Consider the following 22917-nt stretch of genomic DNA (forward strand, 5'->3'; position numbering starts at 1 on the left):
CAGGGACATCATGTTTCACAAGCAGTAAAGCAGGTCTGCAGCTGTCTCTCTTTCTCTGTCTTCCTCTTTACCTCCCTCTCCCCTCTCAATTTCTGTCTTATTGAATAAAATGGGAAAAAAAAAAAAAAAAACCCGGAAAAAATGACTGCCAGGAGCAGTAGCTTTGTAGGGCTGGCACCGAGCCCTGTTGATGATCCCGGTGGCAAAAAAAAAAAAAAAAGAAAAGTAGGAAAAAAGACTGCCTGGAGACATGGATTCATCATGCAGGCATCAAGCCCCAGTAGTGACCCTGGTGTTAAAAGTAACAGAATTTTATGTATTTAATTTTATTCTATTCCATTTTTAAATTTGTGGTTAATACTGGGTTACAACACAGTAAAATTATCGTGTATAGTTCCACACCACACCCACCACTGCTGTTCTGTGTCCCCACCCTCCCTCTTCCCAAGGATAACCACTATAGTTCTCACAAGTCTTAGAAACAGTTTGCTTGTTCGCGTTTTTGTTGTTGTTTGTTTTGTTTTTGCAAGGTCATGTGTGTCACTTCTCTAGATCCCACATAGGAGTGAAACCATCCAGTAGTTGTCTTTCATCTCTTTATTTATCTTCCTAAGCATAACCACCTCCATTCAATCCATTTTTGTCCCAAAAGACACAAAACCATCTTTTTGGATTGCAGAGTAGTATTCCATGGAATATCTATCCCATAACTTCTTTAGCCAGTCATCTGTTGATGAACATTTAGGCTGCTTCCCCTCTTTGACTGTTGTGAATAACACAGCTAGAAACGTAGGAATGCATATGTCCCTTTAGTTAGTGTTTGAGTGACCTTCAGATAAATGATGAAGAGTGGTACTGCTGGGTTATAAGGTAATTACATTTTCATTTGTTTAGGGACTCCATACAGTCTTCCAAAGGGACTGCACCAGTTTGTATTCCCACCAGTACTGCAGCAGAGTTGTTCCTTAAAAATACTTATTTATAGGGAGTCGGGCAGTAGCGCAGTGGCTTAAGCACAGGTGGTGCAAAGCACAAGGACCGTGTAAAGATCCCAGTTCAAGCCCCCGGCTTTCCACCTGCAGGGGAGTCGCTTCACAGGCAGTGAAGCAGGTCTGCAGGTGTCTATCTTTCTCTCCCCTTCTCTGTCTTCCCCTCCTCCAATTCTCTCTGTCCTCTCCAACAACAACGGTATCAGTAACAACAACTACAACAATAAAACAACAAGGGCAACAAAATGGAATGAATAAATAAATATTTTAAATAAAACTTATTTATTTAGTAATAAGAGACAATAGACATTTGCAATGCTGGGGACCCCATGCTTTCAAGTCAGGCACTCTACCTGCTGAAACACCTCTCATTGGATCACAGTCCAATAGGCTGTTAATCTCATACAAAAATAGATTTCTGATATATTTTTATATTTTATTTTTTATTTATTTATTCCCTTTTGTTGCCCTTGTTGTTTTTATTGTTTTAGTTATTAATGTCGTCATTGTTGGATAGGACAGAGAGAAATGGAGACAGGAGGGGAAGACAGAGAGGGGGAGAGAAAGGCAGACACCTGCAGACCTGCTTCACCGCCTGTGAAGTGACTCCCCTGCAGGTGGGGAGCCAGGGGCTCGAACGGGGATCCTTCAGTGGGTCCTTGCGCTTTGTGCCACATGTGCTTAACCCACTGCGCTAACTGCCCAACTCCCTGATATTTTTTTTAAACCAGAGGACTGCTTAACTCTGTGTTAAGGTAGTTCTGGGGATTGAAACTGGGACCTTTGGTGCCTCAGGCATGAAAGTCTTTTTGCATAACCATTATGCTATCTCCCTAGTCAAGAATTTTGGAATTCATAATTTCCAATTCTAGAATTTCTAGGTTTTTTTTTTTTTTAAATTTTTAGTTTCCACATTCTTCATGTAACTTTCCATATTTTTTTTACTTATATATTTGTCAGGAAATTGTGAGGATGTGGTTGAGCTTGACAGGGCTTAACTTGAGGGGACATCCATCCTCTCGTCTTATCAGACTCCCTGCCTCACAAAGCAGCCTGCATTCCTGATACTATGGCCTTCTCCCTTATTATCTACATAATCATTGTTTTGCCTGTAAGATCCCCACCAATTCCATTCCTTTGATCTATCTTCTTTCTACCCTCAAGACCTTCCCTGCCTGCAGGGTATTATTAATCCTACCAGTCAAAATCCTCACAACAGTTGCTAAGGAAGTTCCTACCTTTCCAGCTTCCTTTTGCCTTTCTCCACCCCTTTCCTAGCCATTTCCGTTTCCAACTTGCCACTTCCGGGTTTGACCTTTAAAAGCCTTGGCTCTCTGATCAATAAAGAACTGAATTGCTTCACTTCCGCGAGCTCTGGTCATGAGTCATCTCTCTCGCATCACTGAGTGAGTAGCAGCCCAGGCTGGCTCTGGTCACATTCTCTCCAACCCAGAGAGTATGCACCCGGGAAGAGGCACCCCCATACTAGCCTGGCATCTGTTAATCTTTATCTCTGGATTATTTATCAATCTATCACAGTTATGCTAATATTTATTTAATTATTAATTATGGAGTGGAGGAGAGAAAGAGATCTGAGCACCACTCTGGCTTATGTGATCCTGGGGGTTGGACCTCATGTTTGAGAGTCCAGAGATTCACTTACGGTACTAGCTCCAGGGCCACTCTTAGTCTATTTTAATTATTTTAAAATTTCATAAATAAATAAATCTATGTGGGGGAGATTGGACATAGCACTGCCCCAACATCCTTAGAGCTTCCTGTACTCTAGTGTTTTTATATGGTAGGTACCAGGGATCAAACCCAGGGCTTGCTGGGGCAACTATTTCCTGGCCCCTTGTCACAGTTAGAACTTTAAAACATTTGCCCATTGACTTCAGTGTCTGAAGTACCTTTGAATCTGTTTTTATTAACATTTTTTTATGTTACAGATACTTTCCTCCTTCAATTTTCTCTTGATGACAATTTCTTGTGATAAAGGATTTTCAACTTTATACTTGGCCAGTGTAGATAACATCAAGGAGATCTTGAATTCTGTTATCTTCCTCAGAAAAGTATTGGGGCTTTGTTTCACTTGACTGTTAGATATCTTTATCCTGTGGAGACATGCTTTTAAGCTTTCTTTTTTTTTTTTTTTGGCAGGGGTGGGTTTATTGTTTTATATTTTATTTTATTTACTTATTGTTTATTGGAAAGAAAGAAAGAGAAGTCAGAGGAAAGAGGAGACCGGGAGAGAGAAAGAGAGAGAGAGACCTTCAACAGTGCTTCATCATTCTCCAAGCTTCCCCCTGTGCAGGTGGGGCCTAACACTTGAATCTGGGTCTTTGTTCACTGTAATACGTGCATTTAACTGGACGCACCACTGCCCAGACCCCAGGGGAGTGGCTTCATTTTGGTTTTGTACTGTCTACACTTTGGTTCTTGCTTTGCTGTCTTTCTTGTGGAAGTCTGACTTTTCTCATATTTCAAGAGAAAGACTTAGGAGTTTCCAGACTTCCTCTCATGTTGAATTCTTCTTCTTTTTTTTTTTTTTAATTATTTTATTTCCTCCTCCAGGGTTATTGCTGGGCTCGGTGCCTGCACCATGAATCCACCGCTCCTGGAGGCCATTTTTTCCCCCCTTTTGTTGCCCTTGTTGTAGCTTCGTGTGGCTATTATTATTGCCCTTGTTGACGCAATTCGTTGTTGGATAGGACAGAGAGAAATGGAGAGAGGAGGGGAAGACAGAGAAGGGGAGAGAAAGACAGACACCTGCAGACCTTCTTCACCGCCTGTGAAGCGACTCCCCTGCAGGTGGGGAGCCGGGGGCTTGAACCGGGATCCTTAACGCCGGTCCCTGCGCTTTGCGCCACATGCGCTTAACCCACTGTGCCGCCGGCCGACCCCCGTAAATTTTTTTATTATCTTTATTTATTGGATAGAGACAGCCAAAATTTGAGAAGGTAGGGGGATGATAGAGAGGGAGAGAGAAAGACACCGGCAGCCCTGCTTCACCACTTGTTAAACTTTTCCCCTGTAGGTGGGGACCGGGGGGGGGGCTTGAACCCAGGTCCTTGCACATTGTAACATGGGTGCTCAGCCAGGCATGCTACCACCTGGAACTCATTTCTTTCTATTTATATATATATTTTTTTGCCTTCAGGGTTATTGCTGGGGCTCAGTGCCTGCACTACAAATCTCCACTGCTCCTGGAGGCCATTTTTTTGTTGTTGGCCTTGTTGTTATTGTTATTATTGCTGCTGTTGTTGTTAGATAGGACAGAGAGAAATGGAGAGAAGAAGTGAAGACAGCGAGGGGGAGAGAAAGACAGACACCTGCAGACCTGCTTCACTGCTAAGTGAAATGGATCCCCTGCAGGTGGGGAGCTGGGAACTCGAAGCCAGGTCCTTGCGCTTGGCAGTGTGTGTGCTTTGTAACCAAGTGCGCCACCTCCCAGCCTCCATCCAGTCTTCTCTAATTTGACTGAAATTGTACTTTATTTTAATTTAATTTAATTTTTGAAATTGTACTTTAAATTCAGCATGTTAGAGCACAGAGACCGCAGGCTAAGGTGCCACCACTCCCATATTCCAGAGCTGAGTGGTATCTCTCTCTTCTCTCACTTATTAGTTGTTTTTTTTTTTTTTTTTTTTTTGCGGGGAGGGGCAGGCAGTGACACACCCGGCTGAGTGCACATGTTACAATGTGTAAGAATCCAGGGTCAAACCCCAGGCCCCCACCTGCAGGAGGAAAGCTTCATGAGTGGTGGAGCAGGGCTGCAGGTGTCTCTTCCTCTCTCCCTCCCTAATCTTTATTTAATTATTAATGATAGAGTTGAGGAGAGAGAGAGACTGAGCACCCCTCTGCGTTATGTGATCCTGGGGGTTGAACTTGGGACCTCATGCTTGAGAGTCCAGAGATTCACTTACAGTACTAGCTCCAGGGCCACTGGAACTTCCCTTCCCTCTGGAATTCTCTCTGTCTCTATCCAATAAATAAAATAAACTTCTTTTTTAAAAGGAGAATACTTTTTAAAAAGTTCTTTATTGGGGGATTAATGTTTTACATTAGACAATAAATACAGTAGTTTGTACATGCATAACATTTCCCAGTTTACCATATAACAATACAACCCCCACTAGGTCCTCTGTCAAAGGAGAATACTTTTTCTCCTCTCCTACTGGTCATGGATGCTTGTGCTAGGTCCTCTTTCATGCTGGTCACCAGGTTGTGTGTCACCTCGGCAGAGGCAAGTTTGGCCTTTTCTATGTCCCTTGCAGCCCACACACACCAAAGCACAGCTCATCACCCTGCCTGGGATTCTGTGCCACCTGGGGGAAATGGACACTTGGTGGCTATGCCAGGAGCAGACGGTTCAGGGAGAATGAAATGGCTGGCGTGTCAGTGGGCCGGCGTGTGGGTGTGAACAGGGTGAGTCAACATGGGGGCCAGATGGGGGCTTGGTGAGAATGAGGCTGGCCTGGCCACTCCTCCCAGCTCTGGGATGGGGACAGGTGAAACTCAAGTGCTGGACATCAAAACCGTGCAGAGGATCCTCAGTGTTTCCTCTCCAGATCCCTGATAAATAAATCTCAGTGGCATCGAATAACCAACCAATCAATCAGACATCCATCTATCACTCTTATTAGAGAGGGGATTCCTTCCCGCTGTGGTTCCCCAGCGATAGTGGTTGATGTTCGGTTGTTTTTGTGCTTCTTTTTGCATTTGCTAAAAGCCACAGCTCAGCGTATCTTGGCTTAGGAACCTGTTTTATTGATTGATTGATTGATTGATTACAGCATAGCACCCCAGGCTCGAACACTCAACATTCCTACATGGTTGTAAAGTTTGGGTAGTGACCACTCAATGGGGGCCATGAGCGGAGAATCATTTTCTCTTTAACCAGTGGTCCAAAACCTCCTCTTATATTTAGAAAGCTCAGAGCTAGGGTTACGTATCAAGATACATGCACAACGCTGTTTTTGCTGAATGCAGCTGTCCTGGTGTGGGCCCAAGATAATTCGCTGATCCAGAAGCTAAGGTCAGCGAATTTATGTCTGCATCTGCTTCTGCCCATAACTCGTGGGCAAAGACAGGGCAAGGTCCAGGGCTGTGGCCACGTGGGCCTTAGCAAACCCAGAGCGGTGGGACAGCGACTTTTGCTCGGTGAGGCTTGGCCCCCGGGATCCAGCCAGGGCTCCTCTTGCAGAGCAGCTGTAGAACACGCTCCATGCTTCTGTCTCAGCTTCCAGCCCTCCGTCCATAGTGTTTGGGCGGAGCTGACTTCAGCTTCAGTCCCACTGAGTCCTGGTCAGGGCTGGCTAGACTGGGTACCACACCGCCCTGGCCATTAGTTTGGTTTGGAAGCACCACTACACCTGTTTTCTCCAGGTGAGAATCCATTCTCCTAGTTCTGTTCTAGTTTCCAGTCAATCGTGCATTGGTTTAAATTGAACCTCCACCTCACCTTCCCATTTTGGGGATATCTTTTTTAGGGAAGAGTCATTTTTCTTTTTTTCTTTTTCTATTTATTTATTTATTTTTGGGAAGAGTCATTTTTTAAATATTTATTTATTTTCCTTTTTGTTGCCCTTGTTGTTTTATTGTTGTAGCTATTGATGTCGTCGTCATTGGATAGGACAGAGAGAAATAGAGAGAGGAGGGGAAGACAGAGAGGAGAGAAAGATAGACACCTGCAGACCTGCTTCACCACCTATGGGGAGCCGGGGGCTCGAACCGGGATCCTCACGCAGGCCCTTATGCTTTGTGTCACATGCGTTTAACCCGCTTCGTTACCGCCCGACTCCCAGGGAAGAGTCATTTTTCTTCCAGTGGCATCGCTGAGCCGGGGGAAAAAACTGAAAGTTTCTGGCAGCCATCTTGGCCCTGTGAACCCAGTGGGAACTCAAGAGCTTGAAGCTGAGAAATAGGGAGTATTTATTTATTTATTTTGGCATTGATTGATTGGAGAGAGTCAGAGAGAAATTGAGAGGGAAAGGGGAACTAGAGAAGGAGAGAAAAGAGAGACACCTGCAGCACTGCTTCGCTTCACTGTTCATGAAGTTTCCCTGTAGGTGGCAACAAGTGCTGGCTCATGACGGACAGCTGGGCTAAATGGCAAGTGGAACCTGGCGTCCATCCGTGTTTACTTTTGGCTACGGTTCAGTGTTTTTATAAAGGCCGGAGATTCACAGTAATCTAAGAGGGATTAGTATGTGTAGCTTCCTATTTGAACCCAGGGCCTTGTGCATGGTAACTTGTGCACTCAGGTGGGTATGCCACTGCCCAGACCCTAACATTCTATATTATTTTGAAGGATCAAGTGGGCAGGAATGTGATGGGCATGTCTGAATCTCCAGTAGTTGTCCTTTTTCCAAGTTCAGGTTTAGAAGACTAACTGCAGACAGGGCACTGATAGTCAAATATAACCCAATTCATCAGTGTCAGATCACTTCTTCCCCCTGCTCCTCTGCCCCAGGTTCTCTTGTATTAGAGTTCTACTGCTACAGTACCTCCCTGGTCACTTAATACCTTCTAAAAGGGCATTTCAGGTTGAGAATTAGTTCACCTCTGGTGGCTCCTCACTCCTCCACTTCTTTCTCCCTCCACCCCTGTAGTTCATCCTGCAGGCAGGGACTAGGCATTTAGAAGGTTACCAACCCCAAGAAAACACAATTTCTACACAATGGTAAACAGGCTTACTGAAAACCATTTTTATTCTGCCTCTCAGCAATATTTTTTATATAATGTGGGTATAAGTGCAGAGACGAACACAAACAATGAACAAGATGCCAGAAACAGGAGTCAGGATCCGAGTCTCTGGAATGATCTGTGTGTGGAGAACTCATGTCCCTGATTCAGTGTCCTCTTGGGACAAGTGCTGGCTTGTGATGGACAGCTGGGTGCAATGACAAGCGGGGTCTGGCGTCCATCCATGTTTACTTTTGGCTGGGGTTCAGTATTTTCACAGAGGCCTGAGATTTACAATAATCTAAGAGCAATTAATATGTGTAGTTTCCTATTTGTGTAGCGCTTGGATATTCTCTCCAGGGGCATTCATCCCATCGAGACTGTGGAGACTAATTCTCATAGCAACACTAGGAGGCAAGTAGTTAGGAGTTCTTAACTCCCTTTTCCAGATGAAGAGATCTGAGGCACAGAGAGGTTAAGAAAACTTGCCAAATCAACTTGCATAGCTAGTTCGTGTCATACAAACAAAGGCTTTGAATCTTGGGTTTTGTCTGACATAGTCCCATGTTCATCCAGTTAGAATAAGCTCTTGCTTAGGAAGGGTCATTATCACCCTGTTTCTAACTTCAATTCTTGGAGTTATTTCTATTGTATTTACATCTCACTTCTTAGGCTAATCACTCAATAGTTTTCTCTGAGTCAACGTAACTTTTCTTAAGTAAATCCATTTAAGATCATCTAGCACATCCCAAAAGGGAAAGCAATGGATTGAGGGTGATTAATGAATACAGTGAGAACAAAACCATCTGATGGAAGTTATCTAGACTGAAGACTTTGAACCTGCTCTTTCTTTGTTAAAAAGGAAAAGGAAAGCTGTAGTATCAAGGACACTAAGGACTTGCAAGCACTAACTGGGGCCTTCTCTCCTAGCTGTAATCAGGCTTCAAAAAGAATACAAAAAGGGAAACAGTGATTGTGTGTCTGTGGACGCCTTAAACATGATCTTGTGTACCACCAGCGGTACACTGAGCATCCTGTGAGCCCTGGGCTGGTGTGTTCTGACCGGCAGAATAATGGCATCATTCAACCAGTCCACTCACACCCAAAAAGGTTTATATTTGTTAGAGAAAAAAAAATGCAATGAGTGGGATATCTGGGCAACACCCAAGACTGTTGTATGCTTTACATTGGGTTGTTCTAGCTCTCCCCCGCCAAGAAAATTGGATCAGTCCTGCTAATTTTGCGGGCCTGCTTGGCCCCGCCCCAAGGAACCCCGAGAGGGTGCCAGAGTTCCAGAGTTCCAGAGTTGGAGAGTTGGAGAGTTGCAGAGTTAGAGAGTGCTGGGTGCCACAGCGGGGGAAAGAGGTAACAGAGTTTTGTTTGGTGATTAGTTTGGGTTAGTTTATGAATCGTTGTTCCTGAATAAAGAAATACAGCTTCCCTGCCCAGCCGTATGTCTCTGGTCGTCTCTGTTACCCGCCCGTGAAGCTAGCCCGGCCAGCTGGAGCCTCCGAATTTTAACAACACAAGACAATCAAAACTCTTGCCTGAGATGTGCTTACAAGAGAAAGAGAGAGTCTTGAGAAAAACATACTCCATAAACAAAGCCAGCTGATTCCCCAAACTGGGATGGAGCAGGCGCTCTCGGGCCTAGAATGGACCACTCAGTACATTCTCAGTTTGTCCGCATGAAGAATGGGGTTGAGGCCAAGTTGACCAACAGTAGAAGCAAGCAAGGCCAGGGAAGGAGGCCCTTAGGAAAAGCGAGACCAAGACCCAAAGCCAGAAGACCTCTGCTGTTTCTTTGATGGTGGGGGAGCATGAACTCTGGGAATGGGGAGCAGCTGATGCAGGAGGAAGACTGGAGTGAACCCACATTGTGTGGCCGTCGCAGGAGAAACGCATGAGTTCATTTCGAGCAGACAGCTTGAAACGTGCTGAGAATGTATGTGCTCACCATGGCAAACACTAGTAGCCTCTCAGGGTCCTCCTAGAACCTCCATCTCCCCGCACACCTGGAACCAGCCCCCTTTCCCTCAACACTATCTGGAATCAGATTTCCTGAGGCTCATTTCTGGACAAGAAAAATGGACACAAAGGCCTTTGCTACAGACAGTAACACTTGATTTTTTTTTCTTCCCCATTAAAAAAAAAATCAGTGACTGGTTGATCTGGCTGTGTTGCTTGCTTTTCCTAAAATCTGGGCTTATTATTTTTTTTTTGTTTGTTTTTCCTTCAAAGTTCATTTGCCAGGGACCTGCCACTGGAGAATCCTGGAGGAAGAGGTCTCACAGTCTGAAGTCAAGGATCTGTTCCTTGGAAACTCCTCTGGGGCATGGTTGAGGTCTGCACATCAGTCCCTTTGTTGACTTCTGCCTCCTCAGGTGCTGTGAGGTAAAGACAGACAGAATGAGAAAGTGAGAAGAAGTGAGATGTAGCTTTCTCCACTGAGAGCCGCCTTCTGTCATGGTGGCTACTCTGTTCAAACCGGTGAAACTGAGTAGCTCCTCTGCATAGAATCTGACCATCTGCATAGGATATGATGTGCTCCTCTGTATAGAATCTGACCATGTCATCTGCATAGGATCTGATGTGCTCCTCTGTATAGAATCTGACCATGTCATCTGCATAGGATCTGACCATGTCATCTGCATAGGATCTGACCATGTCATCTGCATAGAATCTGACCATGTCATCTGCATAGAATCTGACCATGTCATCTGCATAGGATCTGATGTGCTCCTCTTTATAGAATCTGACTGGCTCATTTGCATAGAACCTGATTGGCTCATCTGCACAGTATTTGACTGGCTCATCTGCATAGAACCTGACTGGCTCATCTGTCTACTATGGGCTCTTAAGCACTGGATTCCTTTTGAGAAACATTATTTGGAAACATATTTTACCTTACAGATGGAACATGCCAAAAACCAAATCAAAACAAAACAGTACAACCCAAATGATTCAGATGTAGCAAAAAGGCCCCTTGGATACCTTTTTAAAAAAATTATACCTTTTATTTATTTATTTATTCCCTTTGGTTTCCCTTGTTGTTTTATTGTTGTAGTTATTGATGTCGTCGTCATTGTTGGATAGGACAGAGACAAATGGAAAGAGGAGGGGAAGACAGAGAGGGGGAGAGAAAGACACACACCTGCAGACCTGCTTCACCGCCTGTGAAGCGACTCCCCTGCAGGTGGGGAGCCGGGGACTCGAACCTGGATCCTTACACCAGTCCTTACACTTTGCGCCACGTGCGCTTAACCTGCTGCGCTACCGCCCGACTCCCTCTTAGATACTTTAAAATCTCATTTCCCTCCTCAATATTTGCAGCTTGGTAAAATTTTGGCATTTTTTTCTGCATTTCAATCCATAAATATGCATGTAGAAATCTGTATTGTGCATGCTTCTATAAGTGGGGTCATGCAACACAAAAGCATTTAACTTAGTTTTATACTTTATTCAATGAATATTGAAATACCAGACATTGCTTTAGGCGCTGACAGCAATAACAGTAATAAGAGTGCCGGGTGGTAGTGCACCTAGTTAAGCATACATAGTACTAAGTGCAAGTTCTGGGTTCGAGACCCTGGTTTCCCACCTGTAAGGGCGTCGCTTCACAAGTATCGAAGCAGGTCTGCACGTGTCTATCTTTCTCTCTCCCTCTCTATCTTCCCCTCCTCTCTCATTTTCTCTCTGTCCTATCCAATAAAATAGAAAAAATGGCCTCCAGGAGCAGTGGATTCCTAGTGCAGGCGCCAAGTCCTAGTGATAACCCTGGAGGAGAAAACAGAACAAAACAATTGAACAAACAGCCCCCCCATATACCTAATAGTTAATTATGAATGCCTGAGATTAGATGATATAATTCACATGACTCAGTACAGTCCTATGAGATAGGAACTGTTTTATTTCCCAATTATTAGGTAAGAGAACTGAGGCACAGAATGGCTAAACTGGTTTCCTTCCAGCAAAGGGAAACAGACCATGAAAATTAGTGTATAGGGGGCTGGGCGGTAGCATAGCCGGTTAAGCTCATATGGTGCAAAGCTCAAGGAGCAGCCTAAAGAACCTGGTTCAAGCGTCTGACCCCCCCCACCTACAGAGGGGTCTCTTTGAAAGCAGTGAAGCAGGCCTGCAGGTGTCTATCTTTCCTCCTCTCAGTCTTCTCCTCTCGATTTCCTTCTGTCCTATCCAATAATGACAGCTATAACAACAGTAACAATAACAACCACAACAAGGGCAAGAATAAGGGCAACAAAATGGGAAGAATGGCCTCCAGGAGCCGTGGATTCGTAGTGCAGGCACTGAGCCCAGCGATAACCCTGGAGGGAAAAAAAAAAAAAGGTTTTGTGTATGTACACATACATGCACTAGTAGAAAAATAGGACCGCATATTAGTAACCTATATATATGTATATTATTTGGCAGAGAGTGGTGAGTGAAGCTGGATAAGGGAACAGAGGGGAGAAGGGGGGATTTAGAAATTTTGGTCAGTAGTAGCCTAACATGAATAAGCATCTGAAGGAGAGAAGGGAAAAAGGCTTGTGGCTATCAGGAGGAAGAAAGTTCCAGGCAGAGGGATGGGTGAGTGCAAATGTCCTGTGGCAGTGCCCTACCTGTGTTGCTCTAGAAGAAAGGAATGCAGGGCAGCAGAAGTGGAGAGAAGAGGGAGGAGTGGTTGCCAATGTCACAGGCTAAAGGAAGAAACAAATAGGGGGGCAGGCGGTGGCGCACTGGTTAAGCGCACACATCACAGTGCGCAAGGACCCAGGTTCAAGCTCCTGGTCCCCACCTGCAGGGGGAGAGCTTCATGAGTGGTCAAGCAGGGCTGCAGATGTCTCTCTGTCTCTCTCCTTTTCTATCTTTCTCTCCCCTCTAAATGTCTCTCTGTCTCTGTCCAATAATAAATAAATAAAATAAAAATAAATATATATTAAAAAATTTAAGGCAGGACTTTGCCATTTTCAAATGGCAGAAAAAAAAAAAAGTGCAGGAGTTTACTTTGGATCATTTTCAGAAACTGAAACTTGAGTGGGGGGGGGTGGGTGGTGGTGCACCTGGTTAAGTGCACATAGTACTAAGTGCAAAAAGACCATCGCAAGGATCCAGATTCGAGTCCCCTGCACTCCACCTGCAGGAGATGCTGCACAAGCAGTGAAACAGGTCTGCAGGTGTCTATCTTTCTCTTTCCCTCTCTATCTCCCCTTCCCCTCTCAATTTCACTCTGTCCTATCCAATAAAATGGAAAAAAGACTGCCAGGAACAGTGGATTCATAGTGCAGGCACTGAGCCCCAGCGATAACCCTGGAGGCAAAACCAAAAATCAAAACATAAACCCCGCCCCCCGAAACTTAGAAAACTCATAGAGAGAAGGAAGGCTCCCTGACCTCTTGTCCGGGCTTAGGCTCCCCTAGACTGAAGGTGCCCGGCTCTCCCTGAAGCCCTGGCTGCCTATTGAATTGTTAGAATAGAGCCTTCCTGTGGGAACATCTCCTGGGCAGTAACCTGACTCCCCTTCGTGGCAGCAGAGCCCAAAAGGAGGAGAGTTTGCTGATGTCAATGAAAACTGACCATCCTGTCAGCGTTAACCACGGCCATCTTCCGTTGGCTCTCCCTGCTGGATCTGGGGGTGTGGAGGAGCCGTGTCTGGGTTTAGCAAACTGTGCTCTGCTGGCCATTTGCATCTGAACCCCCAGGTGTGGGGGTATAGGGGGCTGGTAAGTGCAGATTTCCAGGCCTCCATTCTGACTTAGTGATTTAGGATGCCTTGAGGTGACTGATGCTGGGTGTCTCCTTTTAAACCTCCTCAGAATTGGGGAGCCTTTGCCTTTACCATTTAATTTCTCCCTAGACATCTGTTTGAAAGGATCACTGAGAAATTGGTCTTGTTATTGGTCTTCACAGAAGCTAGAACTTACTTTATTCTCTCACACAGCACAGTATTCACTTATTTTGCATATCTGTGGGCTTGTACACATGTGTTTATTATTCTGTCATGCTCTGGGCTGACTTTTCCATTCTTTTTATTTGAGAGAGAGAGAGAGAGAGGGAGAAAGAGAGAGAGGTGGGTGGCAGAAGAAACCCTACAGCACCGGTCCATCGTCTGCTATCCATGATGCCTTCCCTTTCACCCATTCTACGAGGCTGAACTCAGCTGGAAGGAAATGATGATGGAGAGATTATTCTGAAGCACAAGGGGTTTCTCACAGGTCTTATCCGTCTTGCTAGGCATTGCACAGCGAGGCAGAAATGGACCTGAACTTGTCATTCCCAGGTCTTGTTGGTCAGACTTCCAGACTTCTGACAGAAAATGCTATTCATTCTAGCAGATGTAGTTCATCTTAGCCCATTAGAGAAATCAGACTAAATGAACCCCAAATCCAGAGAGAGAGAGAGAGAGATCTCAACAGTCTCTCGAGGTTGTAAAACTATGGCCCAGAGACCAGCTACCTGTTTTTACAAGTAAAATTTTGTTGGACACAGATATGCTTATCTATCTACATCTCGACAGTGGTTGTTTTTGTGCAAAAATGGCCAATTAAGTAGTTGCCACTGACCTGGAGATGGAGGCCTCAAATAGTTACTGTCTGACTGTTTATAGGAGAAATTTGTTGTCCCCTGTTTTAGACAAGACAGTTGTGCTTCAGTGTGGTGAAGCGACCCTCCACACACCGGTGTGGCCTGGACCACAGCAGCAAAGAGAAGAAAAAAAGCTGAGTCTTTCTTTTTTGCCTCCAGGGTTATTGCTGGGGACTCGGTGCCTGCACTATGAGTCCACTGCTCCTGGAGGCCATTTTTTCCCTTTTGTTGCCCATGTTTATCGTTGTTGTTATTATTATTGTTGTTGTTGTTGCTGTCATTATTGTTGGATAGGACAGAGAAATTGAGAGAGGAGGGGAAGGCAGAGAGGGGGAGAGAAAGACAGACACCTGAAGACCTGCTTCACAGCTTGTGAAGTGACCTCTCTGCAGGTGGGGAGCTGGGGGTTGAACAGGGGTCCTTACTCCAGTCCTTGCTCTTTGCCCCATGTGCGCTTAACCCGCTGTGCTACAGCCTGGCACCTGAGGCCATTTTTTTTCTCGTTGTTGTTGCTGTTATTGGATAGGACAGAGAGAAATGGAGAGAGGTGAGGAAGACAGAGGGGGAGAGAAAGACAGACACCTGCAGACCTGCTTCACCACCGTGAAGCGACCCCCCTGCAGGCGGGGAGCCGGGGGCTCCAACCGGGATCCTTATGCAGGTCCTTGCACTTTGCGCTATGTGCACTTAACCCGCTGCATTACCACCTGTCCCCAGCCAAGACTCTTTTATTGATACTTGAAATTGCGTGTTTGCAAAGTAGAAGCCAAGCGACCCTGACACGCCCCAGCTGACGTTCAGGAAGATGCACGCCTCACTTACTTACTTGTGAAGTGCACCGCGCAAGAAATGCCAATGATGAGAAGGCCGATGATGATGGAGGCCACTGCCACCCACTTGGCGTTCCTCCCAAGCCGTCTGGATCCCTCAATGTCTCCATCGTTGTAGCTGTTCAGAGACTGGGGTTCGGTGGGGGGGGATAAGGGAGAAGTCAGTAACCGCAGACAAGCCGAAGCCAGGCTACATGCTTCCCAGGCTGCCCCAATGAGGCAACATGTCACCTTCTGAACACCCAGGTGCAGTTAGCGCCCCCTTCTGCATTTCCCGAGTACTTTCTGCTTAGTACAGACTGGAGCATGTTCAAATGACTATTTCTGTCGTACCCACTAGAGTGTAAGGACTAGGTGGTTAAGGAGCATTCTCTAGCTGTTCACAGTGCACCCATGCCCAAATGCGACATTTATCATAGAGAAGGTGCTTGATGGGTGTTTACATAAGGAAAGGATGAGTGGCTGAGCAAGTTGTGGTATATATACACAATGGAATACTACTCAGCTGTAAAAAATGGTGACTTCACCGTTTTCAGCCGATCTTGGATGGACCTTGAAAAAATCATGTTGAGTGAAATAAGTCAGAAACAGAAGGATGAATATGGGATGATCTCACTCTCAGGCCGAAGTTGAAAAACAAGATTAGAAAAGAAAACACAAGTCGAACCTGAAATGGAATTGGAATATTACACCAAAGTAAAAGACTCTGGGGTGGGTGGGTGGGTGGGGAGAATAAAAAAAAAAAAAAAAAGGAAAGGATGATGATGTCTCATTCACTAGAGCAGGGGGTTTGCAAACTATGGCCCAACGGCTGAATCCAGCCTGTGGTTTTTGTAGTAAGTAGCTTGTTTGGGACACAGTCACAGCCTTCTGTTCTTTTCGGTCTGTGGCTGATTTGGGGCCACACTGACAACCTTGAGTAATTGGGACAGAGACCATGGAGCCCGCAAGGTGTAAAATGTCTATTCTCTGGCTTGTTACAGAGAAGTCTGCCTACTTCTGCACCAGGAAGTCAGTTCATGAGGGCAGGCTCCTTCAGCAGACTGGTCATGTTTATGATCAAGCCAAGCCATCGTTCATCTGGCCCCTACTCATACAGTCTCTCCTGCTGTCAAAATATTGACATTTTGGACAGATAATCAAAGGACTACTACTCAGCAATTTTTTTAAAGACTATTATGTGGCCTTTGGGATTAAATAAATGGAACTAGGGGATCAGGTGGTAGTACATCGGGTTAAGCACACATGGTACAAAGTGCAAGGACTGGTATAAAGATCCCGGTTTGAGCCCCCAGCTCCCCACCTGCAGGGGAGTCGCTTCACAGGCAGTGAAGCAGGTCTGCAGGTGTCTGTGTTTCTCTCCCCCTCTCTGTCTTCCCCTCCTCTCTTCATTTCTCTCTGTCCTATCCAACAAGGAATGACATCAACAACAACAATAATAACCTCAACAAGGCTACAACAATAAGGGCAACAAAAGGGGGAAAAAAATGGCCTTCAGGAGCAGTGGATTCATGGTGCAGGCACTGCGCCCCAGCAATAACCCTGGAGGCAAAATAAATAAAATAAAATAATAAATGGAACTGGCAGTGGTTATTTCACTCATATGTGGCATATAGAGAATTAAAACACATGAACTTAACAAAAGAAAAAAAATACAGAATCAACCCATATCTATGATCTCGGGAGAACTATGGTGGTTACCATTGGGGTGGGGGGTGCAGAACTTTGGTGGTTGGAGTAATGCTGAATTATACTCCTGTTACAATCTTGTAAACTATCCCATCACTAATATAAAGAAAGCATATTGAAATTCTTCTGTACTTAGTGGTACATTGCAGGCTACCCCTCTTCAGTGGCCCTGCCATCCTGACCGCTTTTCTGAAGTCCCCTAAATTGTCCTTGTTGCTTGGCATTTGAGCAGTGCCCAGCATATTGCAAGAGCTCAAGAAATATGTGCTGACTGAACAGGTGAATATGTCTGTTTCCTTTGCAGAATGTGAGCTAATTTTAGGCTAGCCCTCAGATTAGCTCAGTTGAAGCCTGTATCCCTGAGCACATCTGTAACAAGCCCCCTTTGACATCGTCCCCACTGCTGAGACACCCGCCAAAATTATGTGACCACCCAAAGGCAGAGGATTCTAGCAGTGTTGTGAATTGTGGTTCTCAGTGAACCTTGGTACTTAGTAATAATGATGCTTCTTCGCTACAGAGGGTTGGGCAGATGCGGACAGTTACAGATCACAAGGACACCCAGTACACTGCGGAGTTTGGTGCTTCCGGAACCTTCCATTAGCTCTTGGATCTAGGCCACGTTAATCAGCCATAGAACAGGAGACACTGGAGATAAAGAGAATTTATTTTCAAGCCAGTTGGGTGGGTGTGAGAACCAGAACTGTCTGGGACTTCTGACAAGGTGAGCCCTGGCATTCTGAGCCCTGAATTCCAGAGTTCTCAACCCCAGGTGTTCAGTAGGGACACCTGGGTCATTTTAGTAATGCTCACTACCTCAGCTGTGTTGTGGAGAGACTGAGATTACTAGTGTAGGAACTAGATTTTTTTTTTTTTTTGCCTCCAGGGTAATTGCTGGAGCTCGGTGTGTGCACTACAAATCCACTGCTCCTGAAAGCCATTTTGCCCACTGTTGTTGCCCTTGCTGTTGTTATTGCTTTTGTTATTGGATAGGACAGCAAGAAATCAAGAGAGGAGGGGAAGACAGAGGGGGAGAGAAAGATAGACACCTGCAGACCTGCTTCACTGCTTGTGAAGCAAATCCCCTGCAGGTGGGGAGCTAGGGACTCGAACCAGGATCCTTATGCCAGTCCTTGCACTTCACACTATGTGCACTTAACCTGCTGCACTACTGTCCAGCCCCCACACTACTTTTTTTTTTTTAATTGCAATAAAAGAACATGGACTGGGCGATTTTAATTGACACTGAGCATAGAATTCAAGCATGTGGTACCATCACACTGTTGTACAGTCATACGTTCACATTAAAATTCTGTGCCTAGTACACACAGACCCCACATCCCTCCCTCCCCTGGACCTGGGAACCTGTCTTCTGATTTCTGTCTCTGTGGATCTCAGTATACCGGGTGCCTCATGGTGGTGGAACTGCACAACACGGGTGCTGCTGTGGCCAGCTCATTTCACTCAAGAGTATGTCCTCACATCGGATACCCTCCCCCCCTCCAAGGCTGACTCCTGGTCCCTCATAAGGGCCAGACTACCGCTTGTGCATCCATTAATCCGTTTACAGACACTTGGGTGGTGTCACAGAGTTTGATTTCAGGCTTCTCAGGACTCATGGGACAGCTGTCCTTACTGTCCTGCATGATCAAGATACCTGCTAAGATTTATGTCAAGGAGGGGTGTCAAGGACCATAAGAGTGAGCCAAGTTCAGATCCCATGTAAACTGGAGGCAATAGACAGCACCTCCTTCATGTTGAAGAGGCAGGGGAGCTGATTCATACACAGTGGCTCAGATTCCCCAGTCTGTAGAGTAAACTCAACAAGGGGGCGGGCGGTGGCGCAGCGGGTTCAGTGCACAGGGCGCCAAGCACAAGGACCGGCGTGAGGATCCCGGTTCGAGCCCCCGGCTCCCCACCTGCAGGGGGGTCGCTTCCCAGGCGGTGAAGCAGGTCTGCAGGTGTCTGTCTCTCTCTCCCCCTCTATCTTCCCCTCCTCTCTCCATTTCTCTCTGTCCTATCCAACAACAACGACATCAATAACAACAATAATAACTACAACAATAAAAAACAAGGGCAACAAAAGGGAAAATCAATAAATGAACATTAAAAAAAAAGAATAGACTCAACACGTGTTAGCTTTGATTATGAACTTGCCACTGTCCATCTCCTTCTTTTTTAAAGCTGAGATCCTTCTTATGCAATAGAATTATCTGAGCTGCTTGTCAGAATTATAGGTGATCAGACCATACCAGCTCCCTACAGCAGAATCTCAGGGGCCCTGAGTTTGAGAACCATTGTTGATAAGAGATTTTAATACTTTACATGTGAGTTTTGAGAAACGTCACCAGTAAAGCCAGAGATTCTTTAAACTCCAAACTCTGACCTCAAATCACCCAGTTTATTTGTTTAAATATTTTTTCTTTTAAAAAATATTTATTTATTCCCTTTTGCTGCCCTTGTTGTTTTATTGTTGTAGTTATTATTCTTGTTGTTGTTGATGTCATTGTTGTTGGATAGGACAGAGAGAAATCAAAAGAGGAAGGGAAGACAGAGAAGGGGAGAGAAAGATATCTGCTGACCTGCCTCACCGCCGGTGAAGCGACTCCCCTGCAGGTGGGGAGCCGGGGGCTCGAACTGGGATCCTTACCCTGGTCCTTGTGCTTTGCGCCACCTGTGCTTAACCCGCTGTGCTACCGCCCGACTCCCAGTTTATTTATTTTTATCAGCTCAGCTCTGGTCTATGGTGGTGCGGGGGATTGAACCTGGAACTTCAAATCCTCAGGCATGAGAGTCTCTTTGCATAACCATCATGCTATCTTCCCTGCTCCTCAGACCGTCCAGTCTAACATTAGACTGAGACTTGGGGGCCAGGCAGTGATGCCCCTGGTAGAGCACACACATTACCATGCACTGGGACTTGAGTCAAGCTCCCGTTTCCCACCTGTAGAAGGGAAGCTTCACATGTGGTGAAGTCGTGCTGCAGGTGTCTCTCTCTTTTTTTCTTTCTCTCCTCCCTTCTCTCTCAACTTCTTTTTGTCTCTCTTAAAAAATTAAAACAAGAGAAAAATTAGACTGAGACTCTCCCGATAGAATAATTGGGAGAATAACAGTTACTCTCACAACAGGATCATAACTAGATTATTATTCCATTGTGCAATCTGCAAAATCCAGTTCTGACGTTAGTCATGGTGATGGATTAGCAGTGCTGGCACCAGAGGAAAATTAACGAGCCCCTCCCCACTCCCCAAACACTGTCAACTCCTCTCGGCTTTGTGTTCTCAGTAGCAATGACTGCAGGGTGAGAAGAGCCCTCTCCTGAGCCAGTAGAAGGTTCTGGCTGTATCTATGATTTTATTTCTCATGAGCACAGGTGAAATGGGGACTGGGGTCCTGGACCACTTAAGTTGTTGGTTCTGGGTCAGCATATATTTTCCCAGCATGTTGGCAACCTGACTGAGGGGCACTAGGGTTCAATCATTGAGTTCTGCCCAGCCTACATCACTGCCACCAGTCGGCCACCTTGTATGTCACCCTCCTTTCTGCAACTCACCATCTCCTTGGGGCTCAGCAGGAAGATAGTGAGTCAGTCCAGGAATGGAGGCCTGGGTGGCTTGACCAACAGAAGAAAACCTTTCAATAGGGAACATTTCCTCTCCCTGAGTCCTCCCGTGAATGCATTTCCTCCTCCTGTTTTTTGTCTCTATTTGCTAGGGCTTGGTGTGGCGCTACAAATCCATCACTCCTGGTGGCCACCCCCCCCCCCACCATTTTGTTTGATAGAGGAGATATAGAGGAGAGAGAAAGATAGACACCTGCAGACTTGCTTTACCACTTGTGAAGCGTTTCTGCTGCAGGCAAGGAGCTGGAGGCTTGAGCCCGGGTCCTTGTGTGGGCTTTGTGCATAGTATTTCCTCTTATTTATTTATTTATCCTTTTGTTGCCCTTGTTGTTTTATTGTTGTAGTTATTATTGTTGTTGTTATTGATGTCCTCATAGTTGGATAGGACAGAGAGAAATGGAGAGAGGAGGGGAAGAAAGAGAGGGGGGAGAGAAAGACAAGATACCTGCAGACCTGCTTCACCGCTTGTGAAGTGACTCCCCTGCAGGTGGGGAGCCGGGGGCTTGAACCAGGATCCTTACACTGGTCCTTGTGCTTTGCACCACCTGTGCTTAACCTGCTGTGCTACCGCCCGACTCCCAGTATTTCCTCTTCTGACTCTTGGAGAAGGGGTGGCCCAGGGCTGAGTCCACATAGGAGATGAGGAAGAAGAGTGGTAGATTCTCAAATTTTGCTCTAAGGGACTTCACTCTGCCTGGGGTCTCAGGCTTCAGGGAGAGATCTAACAAGCAAGGAGGGGCTCAGAGCCTCTCCCAAATCTATTGTGTGTAATTCTTTTTTTTTTTTTTTTTTGAGGAGCTGGGGCCTCACACATCTATGAAAAATAATATAGATGTGTGGAGAGTAAGAGAGAGAGGAGAGAAAGAGAGGGGCGAGCAGACTGCAGTTACAGTACTGGAGCTTCTCTTGGTAGCACAGCGTCTCCCATGTGGCACTAGGGCTCAAACCTGGGCCACGCCCATAGCAGGGCTTGCGCCCCACTCAGTGAATTGTCTTTCCAGCCCGGGAACTCTGTCACCATTGTTCTTTATTTCCTACTCTCCATGGGAATTGCTTACTGGTGAATCTCTTGGTAGATGTCACCGACTAAAGTGGCAGAAATGATTTTATAAAAACAACACACGGTTTATAAATCTTTTTTTTTTTTCTGAAGGCCTAGGAAGTCTATAATTCCACCTTCTGTGGAAAAGCTAGAAAGACAGGAAAGAGCACAGGTATTTACAATTTATGGGCTCTTGTTAGTGCTTTCAGACATTATGCACGTGATTTGTGAGCATACAAAGCATTCAGATGTTACAGGAGCATATATAGTAAATAGCACACGTTCTCTCAATCCTATTTCCCAGAAATAAAAATTGTTAGCAATTTGGTGCGTTCATGTCTAGACACCCCCCCCCCCCACACACACACACACTGATAACAGGAAAAGAAAACTGACACTTTCTCTGGTTCCCATTATGACAAAGTAGTACATCTTGTATCACACAGCCAGGCGAGAGAAGCAGCAGTTTGCACCCTGAGGAGACCCAAGAATAATGGGGCTGGTCTGTGTAGCCAGCTCCTCTACAAACCTAAAGCCTGGAGCATGCCCTGTGACCCTTGGCAAAGACAGCTTCATCTCTGTGACTTGTGATGCTGATGCCTGAACGAGGTTACTTCCTTTTCGGATGCTGTAACGAGGAAGATTTTTTGTTTGCTTTGGTTTGCTAAACCTTCATGCTTTTGAGCTTTTTACCATAGGCCAGCTTTTTCATTCTGGTTTTCTCTCTCTCTCTCTCTCTCTCTCTCTCTCTCTCTCTCATTTCAGAGAGAACCACACCATTGAAGCTTCCCTGATAGGGCCAGGTGCTGTTCCTGGCAAAGCAGGCATCCCATTCTTCGAGCTATCCTGTGGTCCAGAAAGGTACTATTTTTGCTTTGTTACTTGCATTCTGACCATGAACAGAAGAGTATAAAACTTGACAATCTCAGTAGTTTTGCACTGGTCTCCTTTAAATACTTGTGTGGCCTTGTTTGTTTTTTGGTTTGGCCTTTCTGTGGCTGGGTTCCATTGCGTTCCTTTCAGGTAGCATTTCTTTTTTTCCTTTTCTAAATGTTTTGACCTCTGAGTCTTCCTTTGACAACATATTAATGATAGCAGATAACAGTCCTTACTACATGTCAGGCACCAGGTTAAATACTTCCCAAGAGTCATCTTGTTAGTTCTTTAAGCAACCAGATGAGTTGGGTACTTTATTGCTTCTGTTTTCTTGATGGGAGAGATGAATCTTGGAAAAGTGAAAGTGATTTACCTGAAGTCAGTTGGTCACAGTGTGGGTGTGTGCGTTTCTATAACACACACAAATTCATTTCTGTCATTGTTTTTCTGCAATGAATATTGTCATACTATACTTGCTCTGCAACTTGCTTTTCTTCTTCACATGAGGACAACGTTTAAAACAGATGCTTATACATCTGTCTTCTTTACACTTTCTTTATCCATATCATTTAAAATAATGGATATATTAAAATATTTCCT

General features: G+C 45.4%; 1 protein-coding gene and 1 long non-coding RNA gene across 5 annotated transcripts in view; one reads left to right on the forward strand and one right to left on the reverse strand.

The window, feature by feature from the left end:
* The window catches only part of LOC132539075 (uncharacterized), a 152770-nt gene that overhangs the window by 8458 nt on the left and 121395 nt on the right, over positions 1-22917 (forward strand). The window contains exon 2 of the long non-coding RNA XR_009550377.1: positions 22207-22302. This is a non-coding gene — a long non-coding RNA (uncharacterized LOC132539075). The remainder of the gene's footprint in view (positions 1-22206; positions 22303-22917) is intronic.
* The window catches only part of TMEM233 (transmembrane protein 233), a 39404-nt gene continuing 24646 nt past the window's right edge, over positions 8160-22917 (reverse strand). Inside the window, exons 2-4 of one of the 4 annotated variants that reach the window (XR_009550376.1) lie at positions 15081-15217; positions 9218-10063; positions 8160-8856 (exon numbers count right to left, since the gene is read on the reverse strand). Coding sequence is in view for 2 of the 4 variants with exons in the window: in XM_016190499.2 (XP_016045985.2) it covers positions 9978-10063; positions 15085-15217 (219 nt within the window). In the remaining 2 variants the exon portion in view is untranslated. Of the gene's footprint in view, positions 8857-9205; positions 10064-13728; positions 13834-15080; positions 15218-22917 lie in introns of those variants that run through there. The other 3 variants (XR_009550375.1, XM_016190499.2, XM_060193007.1) reach the window with 3 other exon arrangements.

Source organism: Erinaceus europaeus, chromosome 6 (assembly GCF_950295315.1).
Source record: "Erinaceus europaeus chromosome 6, mEriEur2.1, whole genome shotgun sequence".
NCBI lineage: Eukaryota > Metazoa > Chordata > Mammalia > Eulipotyphla > Erinaceidae > Erinaceus > Erinaceus europaeus.